Raw genomic sequence first — 10,475 nt, forward strand, 5'->3', positions numbered from 1 at the left:
ATGCATTCTTTAATTTTGAAACAGTTTAAAAGTTCTGGGCTGGGTTTGGGTGGTGAGGGGCACTACTCTTGTTTCTTCCAGCATGAAGAAACTGTTGCTTTACAAGTTATACTGGAAGTTAATTGAGCGATGGCTGTGGGGTTAGGACCGAGCCAATCAGGGGGAGAGTAGGGCCGGTTTTGGTGGAACACATGGATCTAAGCATTAGATAAGCATTGCGCAGGAATGAGTTTGTCAAAAGAACCGGGGGCTACTGTGTGATCAGTAGTGAGAGCTGTTCAGGCAGCTGTAAGTTATAAAGTTATAAACGGAGCATCATGTATTTGAAAACATTTTCCAGCAGGGGTTTTCTTCAACTTGCCCTCGCTTCAAGTGCACGGGATGCTGCAGCCGCTGTGATGGGACGGAGCTCTGCGCGGGGTTACTGCACCACCCATAGGACCGGGCCGGGCGGTGCGGCCCGCACCCGGGTGGTGGACCTCCGCAGCGACGTGGTGGCCAAGCCTGGACCGGCAATGCGCAAGGCCATGGCGGAGGCTGAGGTCGAGTATGACTTGATGGGAGAAGACCCAACAGCCAGAGGTGCCGACATTTCTTTCTCTTTTTTTTTTGTTACTCACGCCAATATTATACCAAGCAAAAAGGGAAATATAATCAATTAGGAAGTTAGATTTAAAATGTAGTTTCTGATTAATCATTATCAGCTTTATTGTGTACAGATAAAGTCAGTCAAAGTTCATTCCACAGACTCGAATAGGCATTTTCCTCTAACTTTGAGGTGAGATAAAAATATCGTCTTCCATCAGTACTTAATGAATGCAATAATTTTGGACTCAGTACTTCTTACACTACTATGTAAGTAAGTAGTTTATTGCAGTTTTTTTTATTGCAGTTTTTACTGCATAGTTTTTAAATAATCCAGGGTCAAAGTTCATCAGAACAGGCATTTTCCTCTAAATTTGAGATTATTTGGATTACTTACACGGTAAAAGTACTTCATACTACTTGTGCAAATAGTGTAAGAAGTACTGATTCCAGAAATATGAGTTTCATGAAGTACTTGCCATATTTTAATCTTACCTCAAAGTCAGAGGAAGATACCTGTTATGTATGTATGTCAAGTAGTATAAGGAGTGGCAATTCATAAGCCTTAGTGTCTTGAAAGAATTTCTGTGACAGCCGTCCAATACCTGTGAAACTGTACTTTGAAAAGTCTTCTCACAGGACGCTTGTGTTGCAATAACCATAAATTTTAAGTGCTGTATCGTAGGCAACTGGACTTGTTTCAGTTTCTTTAAAACAGTTTCACCTCTCATCAAAGAGGCTTCTTCAGTTCTAACTAACTGGAGGGGAGTTGGCAGGCTTTGAAACTCAGTCGTTTAGGACACGTGTGAGCTCTGAGTTTCAGAGTCGTTAGGGCCACTTGTGGAAGAGCTACCTGAACTCATATTAATATAATTCAAAGACAATTAATCATAAAGATAGAATCAGTAGGTTTTTTCCAAGCTGTTAGTAAATGTGCCACAAAGATACTTGATTGTTGAGTCTCCTTCCCTGGTCATCAAATGCCGACATTTTAGGTTGGTTAAGTGTCACGAGCACAGCAACAAACTGAGAAAACAAGACAATCCAGGCAGTCTCAGTCTTGTGTTGTTGGTAATGAATAAAAATAATCAGTTATTTTCCTCAAATGCATTAAAATCAAAGTAACGAGCCTGTTTGGAAAATGTAAGGAGTAGAAAGTATGTGACATGTTACCTAAATCTTGCAGTAATTGTGTCATTTTTGCAGAGTTAGAGAAGATTACAGCTGACATGTTTCAGATGGAGGCTGCGCTGTTCGTTCCCTCTGGAACCATGGGTAATCTTATTGCAGGTGAGCTGTGCATTTAATTGTAGTCTTAATACAATTTCTTTAGGTCAAAATGGTCATAAATGTGGACTTATTTCATTCTCTAGTGATGGTGCACTGCAGGGAGCGGGATGACGAGATGATTGTGGGTGATCTGTCCCATATACACATCTTTGCACAAGGAGGGAGTGCACAGGTGAGTGGACCACCTTTACCTCTGCACCTCTTTGCTCATCATCTGCAGTCCATACCAAGTTTATTTGTGTGTTGACACAGCTGGCTGGTGTCCACGCCACCACGGCGACCACCCTCCCCGATGGAACATTTGACTTGGAGCAGCTTGAATCGAAGATCCGCCACGGTTACCCCGACCCCCACCACCCCCGATCACGCCTCATATGTGTGGAGAACACACACAACTTACGGGGAGGACGTGTGCTACCTCTGACTTACCTGCAGGAGGTGTGTGTGTAGATGTTGTGGTATTTCATGCTGAAAATTATTTTTACGTTGACATGTGAAAACAGCTGTTACTTGCCTGACTGCAACAGAATAATCATCAGGTTCGATCATCTTTGAACGGTGTTTTTCCATCTTCAAGGTTCATGCTTTAGCAGATAAATATGGTCTGTCAGTTCACATGGATGGAGCCAGGGTGATGAACGCTGCTGTGGCCCAGGGGGTGCCTCCATCCACCATACTGCAGCATGCACACACCGTCAGTGTGTGCCTCTCCAAGGTAGGACTGCAAAACACACACACAGAATGAACCAGAAAATAAAATTGGTGTGCGTTTTGTATGAAATTCAAATGAGGAGAGTCAGAGCCAACAAATAACTTGTAGACAAAATAGAACTGCGTTAAATCAAACCACGTTTCGGTGTATAACAGGGTTTGGGTGCCCCTGTGGGAACCATCCTGGCTGGACCCAGAGACTTCATATCCCGGGCAGCACGGTGCCGTCAAGTCCTGGGTGGGGGGATGCTAAAGACTGGTATGTTAGCAGCAGCAGGAAAACTGTCTCTACTGCAGATGGAAAGACTGGAGGAGGATCACCGCAATGCAAAAACCTTTGCTCAAGGTGAGTTGCACATAAAGGTCTTTGAAATTTAAATAATGAACTGGCTGCCATCGCTCTAACTTTGTCTTTCTTCACCTCCTCCAGCTCTGCACAACTGTGACCCACCCCTATTCGCTGTAGACGCGGCTGCCGTGGAGTCAAACATCGTGTGTTTCAGTCTACAGGAGCCCAGTTTGAGTCCCTTTGAGTTCTGTGCCCGCGCGAGTCAGGTTGGTGCTGGAGAGGTGGCTGCACTGGGACAGGGGATACAAGTTCATATGTTCCCCTATTTTAGAAATATAATACGGGCTGTATGGCATCTTGGAATATCCTCTGAAGATACCCAGCTTGCCATCCAGAAAATGCAATTTGTGGCTTCTCAGTACTTGAGGGAAAAACTGAGGGCCCAGTGAAATCTAAAGCCCCTTTCACACATGCGCTGTAACTGATTTTACCTCCTGTCAGCTAGTCCTAAGTCCGGGTGAGGCACATGCAGAAATATCCTCTGACGAAACCCAAAATCGTTTGTTTGAGATTGTCTGAATGAGGCAGACAGTGTGTATGAACACATCTGTCAAGGACAATCTCCTCTTGTGTGCTGCATGTGTGAAGAAGCAAATGAGGACAATATCCTGATCTGTTCACATGTGAAAGGGGCGTACAAGTCATCAGATTAATCACTTCTCATTCATCCTGCCACATATATACATTTTTACTAAGACAGAACCAAAGAAATGGAAGAAAGATGGAGAGGACAAGAGGACTGGACAAAATAAAACAATGCAAATGGAAGAACGATGGGTTGAAAAAAACCCAGAAACAATGTTAAAGTCGAGCTGGAATGAAAAAGGTTTACTTAAATTTGGGTTTACTTGAATTGTTAAAATGTATTTATCTATTATTATTTCAGATATTGATGGGTATGTATTCATTGTATTTGGGTGTGTAAATATGTATTAATAGTATTTATACTCTAATTTTGGTAATGGTTTTATGCTAGTATATATTTTATATTTATGTGGATGTGTAACTTTTTAACTTAGTGAATTGTATGTGCCAGTCAGTCATTTGTGCAGACAGAGTTATATGAGACGGTCAGTCTGTCTGTGGGGTTGTTGATGCAGGGCAGGTTGTGAGCAGTTTTTTACAGACTTAAAGACTATCTTATGATTCTTGCTGTTACTATAGCCAGGTCGAACCAAAATTGCTGTATTGGCAAGTGTCTGAGATATCTGGCATGGCGTCAGCTGGAATGGCTGGATTGAAGTAATGGGGGAACAGCCAATGGTTCAAGCTGATGGTCAGCCAATATGGTGTGAATGTCGGGTAGCTGGCCGTATCAAGCTGCAGTGTACGTCGGGGTTGCACACTGCAGTCTCCCATGACAGGAGAGGTTCGGTCGGGTTTACACCCTGAGGTTCCAGATGATGCTCAGTATGAATGTTTAGTGGGGAGATAACTGCCTCCTTGTCACTGGGACAAATGTTTCAACTATTTTCAGCCAAAACTCTGTGGAGGGAAATCTGTGAGTGGTCCTTGCTGTGCACAGCCAGTGGTTTTGGCATTCATTGCCTGGTTATTTTTAAGAAAGGTGTCTGTGCCTTGCTAAAGACCACAAAGGTAGAGCATATTGGTTGTGCAGGACCCCGCAGATGCAGCAAGATTACATCGTAAAAGAGCTGTTCTTTGCATATTGAGCATGAACAGAACAAAGCATTTTAATGGGATGGAGCAGCCAACATCAAGCGCTCCGTCGGTCTCTGATGAAGGGGTTGGAGTTCATTGTTTCTTGTATGCTGTCTAACCAATGTTGCAGGTTTATATTGTTTATATTGAACATGTGTGTACAAGGGTGATTGTGGGAATCCGAACAGGGATCTGCTGTATAGTTGTTGGGTTCTGAATGTTTACTTTTTGGTTTGGTTCTGTTGTGAGGAGTATTTGTATGGGGTTCATTTGTTTTGTTTTGGTTTGGTTTGCAGCTAGTGAGCCACTGCCTCCATGGTCTTTCTTTTTCTTGTTGTTGTTTTCATTGTTTTGGTTTAATTATTTGCGTTAGTGCCCACCGCTCCATTTTGCTGTAAACCGGTGCAGAGACCAAATTGTGCCTTTTTATGTGCCATGAATGTCAACCATCCTGTTTCCTTGTACCTAAAGCTGTTTTTTATTTATTTATATTTAATTTAACACTGCTTCCTCGTCCTTTTTCTTTTACAGCATTTGAACCTGTGTCATATTACGAAAAGCCTCATGTTACTAATATTGTTACAGATATTGCAATTGATTTTATTTTGTATGCAATCTATAGGTGAAATAAATAAACTGAATATAACACCCTGGTTTATGGTATCAGTCAAGCCCCAGGTCTGAAATAAGACTTACAGCTGATCAGAGCATTTTGAAACCTGTCATTGCGCATGTGTAGAATAAGCTTTGTTGGGTTTATGTCGCCACCTGGAGGCCCACATTGCTCTGTGCATGATGATACGCAGATAGGTCATCCATTAACTTTCCTTGCCGTCAATGATTATCGATTGCCAGTGACCGATCCAAAGTTCAACACAGAAACACCACCACTGAACACGGTTATAAGAGGAGCATCATGTCTTTGAAAACATTTTCCTGCAGGGTTTTGTTTAAACTTTTAAACCACGGCGTCGTCGCTTCAAGTAAACCGCTCCGTGCACGACATGCACCAGCAGCCGTGCTGGGACGAAGCTCCGCGAGGGGCTACTACAACTCCGGGAAACCCAGGTACCCAGGACCGGGTGGGGCGGCCCACTCCCGGGTGGTGGACCTCCGCAGCGACACGGTGACCAAGCCCGGGCCGGCGATGCGGCAGGCCATGGCGGAGGCCGAGGTCGGAGATGACGTGATGGGAGAAGACCCAACAATCAACGGTATCTCGTATTGTTGCTGAGGGCGCGAGGGTCCAATCAGAAAGTAACTAATTTATGAGTAGTTAAAAAGTAGTAAATGAGTAGATCTGACTGGAGAACAACAGGACTGTCGGTATATTGAAATTGAATAAGTATACATGTATGTTCTTATTCTGTGTGAGCTGCATCATTCACCTGTGATGAACAAGTGTTTTTGATCATTAATGAACCAGTTTGTAATGCTTTGTTTATATGTGGCGGACCCTGCCACCTTTCTGGCTTCAAACAGTGTTCTGGGGACTTTGTTTTTCTCTGAGAACAGCTTGTTTATTCAGTTATCTAAAAAAAAAAAAAAAAAAAAAAATCTGAGTTTGTATCATTACCTAATTATTATTTTTAATATTTCTTCTACAAAACTACATAGTGTCCCTTTAAAGCGGAGCATTCATGCACCCCTGCACCTCAGTTTGCTAAATGTCTCCTGTATTCATTTTGTTTCTGCAGACTTACAGAAGATTGCAGCTGACATGTTTCAGATGGAGGCCGCACTGTTCGTTCCCTCTGGAACCATGAGTAATCTAATCGCAGGTGAGCTGTGCAGTTATTGGCAGAGTCTAGGTACATTTTTTAGGTCAGAATGGTCATAAATGTGCATGTATTTCATTCTCTAGTGATGGTGCACTGCAGGGAGCGAGGTGATGAGATAATTGTGGGTGATTTGTCCCATTTACACATCTATGAGCAAGGAGGGAGTGCACAGGTGAGTGGACCAAATGTACCTCTGCGCCTCTGTCCTCATCATCTGCACTCCACTCAATGTGTATTTGTGTGTTGACACAGCTGGCTGGTGTCCACGCCACCACGGCGACCACTCTACCCAATGGAACGTTTGACTTGGAGCAGCTTGAATCGAAGATCCGCCACGGCTACCCCGACCCCCACTACCCCCGATCACGCCTCATATGTGTGGAGAACACACACAACATACAGGGAGGACGTGTGCTGCCTCTGACCTTCCTGCAGGAGGTGTGTGTGTAGATGTGTCCAGTTGGGAACACTGTATCTTGTGGTGTTTCATGTTTATATAAACATTTTTATACGTCAACACGTGAAAGCAGGTGGCGGGTATGTCCACATGATACACAACATCTGTGTGTTCAAAGCTAAACCATCATCACCACCACAGCTATTTATTTACATTTATTAACCAGAGCATTTACAATAACCAATAAAAAATCAACCAGGGAGGCGTGTAGAAACAGCTGTTTACGTTTTTAAGGAATGCAGGACCCGGCACAAATTAAGAACTTTTTTTCTTTAACGATTTACTTTATTGATTAGAGAGGCACTGTCAGTATTTCAGACGTTGCTATTTCGCACAGTAGGGTCACTGCAAAATATAATAGCAAATATCGTGACACATTTGAGCAGCAAAACTCAAAGCTTTAGTTATAAACGTGACAGGACAGAGGGAAACTCCCCAATGGAATCAGAATTAAACTTTTATCTTCTGAAAGAAATAGTTTTCAGTTCTGATGGAGGTCAGGATTTATCAGGAGGACCGCATCCCGTCTGCTATTAATCATGTTAATTCTATGATCAGGCCACATGATCTGCAGATTACTCTGTGGATGACAGGACATCACTTCATATGAATAATAGACCAACCGCCCCTGCTTACTACGACAGAATGGCGAATCTAGCAGCTCTCACAGGTTCGACCATCTTTGAATGGTTTCTTTCCATCTTCAAGGTTCGTGCTTTAGCAGATAAATATGGTCTGTCAGTTCACATGGATGGAGCCAGGGTGATGAACGCTGCTGTGGCCCAGGGGGTGCCTCCATTCACCATACTGCAGCACACGAACACCGTCAGTGTGTGCCTCTCCAAGGTATAGTAGGTCTGCAAAACACACACATAAGTAATCAGAACTTAAAATTCATGCATGTTTTTGGTAAACTTCAAATGAGCAGAACCAACAAAGAATGTGTAGACAAACAAAATAAAACAGCTTGAAGTCAAATCAAGTTTCGATGTATAACAGGGTTTGGGTGCCCCTGTGGGAACCATCCTGGCTGGACCCAGAGACTTCATATCACAGGCAGTACGGTGCCGTAAAGCCCTGGGTGGGGGGATGCGGCAGGCTGGTGTGTTAGCAGCAGCTGGAAAACTGTCTCTACTGCAGATGACAGGACGCCTGGAAGAGGATCACCGCAATGCAAAAACCTTTGCTAAAGGTGAGAAGCACATATTTGTTTATGAAAATTAAACAGCTGCAATTGTAGTCTTGCTCATAACTTCCTCTTTCTTCACGTCTTCCAGCTCTGCTCGACTGTGACCCTGCCCTATTCGCTGTAGACATGGCTGCTGTGGAGACAAACATCCTGCGTTTCCGTCTGCAGGAGCCCAGTTTGAGTCCCTCCGAGTTCTGTGCCCGCATGGGTCAGGTTAACGAGGGAGAGGAGGCTGCACTTGGACACGGGATACAAGTTCTCATGTACCCCCATTTTGGAAATTCAGTACGGGCTGTATGGCATCTAGGGATATCCCCGGAAGATACCCAGCTTGCCATCCAGAAAATGCAATTTGTGGCTTCTCAGTATTCGAAGGAAAAACTCAGGGCCCAGTGAAATCTGATACCTCCCAAGATCTAATCTAAGCACTCGAACTGATCACAGAAAATCTACACAGACTGATCTAGAAAAGGACTGAAGGATGTCAAACATAGGATGCATTTATATAATTATTAATTCTCATTCAGTTCAGTTTTTTGCAATTCTTATTCATTAAATTGAATGAACCACTGTTTCTTGTCAAAGATTGTTCCATTTTATTTTTAAGTATTTTCTGGGGTATATTTTATTAGACAGACACCGTAGTGAGACTACAGGAAGCCGACGTCAGATAGGGATGCTACAGCTCGTTTGCATCTTAGTTAGAACAGTTTGGGTTATTTCTATTGAGAGGTTTCAATTCTCTTAATCTCATTTGAGGTAGCAGGTCTCTGTTGCAAAAAGGTGATATTTAATATTTCTGTGCACCAATTACAATTTAGCAATCTCTGAATCTGTTCGCAGTTGTGTCTACTTTACACCGATCAGCCACAACATTAAAACCACAGACAGGTAACGTGATAAACACTGACCATCTCGTTAGAAGGCAATGTTCTGAGTCCTGGCATTAAGGTGAATGCCGCTTGAAACAAATCACTTACCCAAATAACCAATAACCAGGGTGTACTTGCATCACCTGGCCAAACACCATTGGAGACCGTGTCAGGACCACATGAATGCCACTACCCAAGGTTTGGAGTTGGTCCCGGGGGCAAGGGTTAACCCGTACCATGTTTTACATCGTATGATATGTGATTAAATAAAAAAATCTTCCTTTTCTTCTTCACCTGTCAGTGGTTTTAATGTCATGGCTGATTGTTGCATTTATCCATTATAATGTATTTTTATAGAGAAGGGACTCAGCCAGAAGATGGCACTGCTCTATCAGTCACTGCTGTAGAGACTTCAGGCAATCTTATAAACCTTCCTATTCCCCATTAAATGACTGACTGTTTACTGTATATTTCAATAAAAAAAGAAAGCAACACTGTCTTACATCAGGTCACCGTAGGTTTGTGAAAAGGTTTTGGCAGCGGTGGGATTCGAACCCACGCCATCGAAATGACTGGAGCCTAAATCCAGCGCCTTAGACCACTCGGCCACGCTACCGTAACACTCCTCTCTGCCATCCAGAGACTTCATATCACTACACATGTACATTTTAAGGCATGAAGTGAATCAGCCGCAGAATTTTACCATATGACTGACTGTTTCTGTTCCTGGTTATCTATTTACTTATCGCACGTTTTTAAAGAACCCTTTGCAGCCTCGGCGGCGAAAGCACTGCTAACCGTCAGGGTTTAATTACATCTATATTCATTCCGAGTAGCCATTACTCCGGCAAGCTAGCTAGCAAGCGCGAAAACTACCGTTACTCAACTTCGTCGACCTGTCGCAAGTAAATAAGTTATCTTAGCGGCTTGTTTACGTTATGCTGTGTTACATGTCACATGTGTCACACTACCTAGTTAGTATATAACTTATATGTGGAGTCGAAAATTACTGACGAAGCGCTTTAAGTTTCCCCACGACGTCGAGTACTCGGATATCACGGTACGTGATACTCGTGTAACAGCTACATGCTACAGAATGTACAGCAAGCTATCGCTTACACCGCGCTGCGTTCAAGTGCTCTTCCGTAGTCGGAAAACATAATTGCGCGCCATTTTGCCATGTTGGTCACACATTTACTGTTTTCTGCTTCAGTATGAAATGTTGAAAAACGAAGAAAATTAGCTTTAAGTCTCTGTTGAAATATCAAGAATCTTTATTTTTTCCATAGCTGAATAAACAAACTGTTCTCAGAGGAAAATAACACTGTTTGAAGCTAGAAAGGTGGCAGGGTCCACCAAATATAAACAAAGTAAAACAGTATGAACTCGTGTTGTCCTTTGAGGTCAGTTTGTTTATTCAGTCATGAAAACAAAGAGAGTTTGTTAAGACATAAAAAAAAAAAAAAATCTTGGTGCCAGTGATTGACAAATAACACCAAGCTGTTTGTTCATGTGCAGCTCCTATATCCGATAGACATGAAGGCAGCATGGTGAAGGGGGCGTGGCCGTCACAGGACAT

General features: G+C 43.1%; 2 protein-coding genes across 2 annotated transcripts; both read left to right on the forward strand.

Annotated features, from left to right (window-relative positions):
• Positions 1–317: 317 nt before the first annotated feature.
• LOC311250186 (uncharacterized protein) lies at positions 318–3,324 on the forward strand (the record flags this gene model as incomplete). The annotated part of the gene is made up of 7 exons (XM_084341762.1): positions 318–582; positions 1,792–1,875; positions 1,959–2,047; positions 2,128–2,313; positions 2,453–2,590; positions 2,743–2,932; positions 3,017–3,324. 7 exons carry the CDS (start codon positions 318–320, stop codon positions 3,322–3,324), a joined length of 1,260 nt encoding a protein of 419 aa, XP_084197888.1.
• Positions 3,325–5,393: 2,069 nt separating this feature from the next.
• Positions 5,394–8,595, forward strand: LOC311250302 (uncharacterized protein). The gene is made up of 7 exons (XM_084341934.1): positions 5,394–5,811; positions 6,295–6,378; positions 6,462–6,550; positions 6,631–6,816; positions 7,544–7,681; positions 7,835–8,027; positions 8,113–8,595. Exons 1-7 carry the CDS (start codon positions 5,514–5,516, stop codon positions 8,418–8,420), a joined length of 1,296 nt encoding a protein of 431 aa, XP_084198060.1. The 5' UTR covers positions 5,394–5,513; the 3' UTR covers positions 8,421–8,595.
• The last annotated feature ends 1,880 nt before the right edge of the window (positions 8,596–10,475 follow it).

Source organism: Pagrus pagrus (assembly GCF_965226575.1).
Source record: "Pagrus pagrus genome assembly, chromosome: 21".
In the NCBI taxonomy this organism is placed as follows: domain Eukaryota; kingdom Metazoa; phylum Chordata; class Actinopteri; order Spariformes; family Sparidae; genus Pagrus; species Pagrus pagrus.

Coding starts and splice junctions, on each gene's coding strand:
- LOC311250302 (XM_084341934.1), top strand. CDS start 5,514: ATGTCTTTGAAAACATTTTCCTGCAGGGTTTTGTTTAAACTTTTAAAC. Junction 6,379..6,461: donor CATGAGTAATCTAATCGCAG/GTGAGCTGTGCA, acceptor TTCATTCTCTAG/TGATGGTGCACTGCAGGGAG. Junction 7,682..7,834: donor TCAGTGTGTGCCTCTCCAAG/GTATAGTAGGTC, acceptor GATGTATAACAG/GGTTTGGGTGCCCCTGTGGG.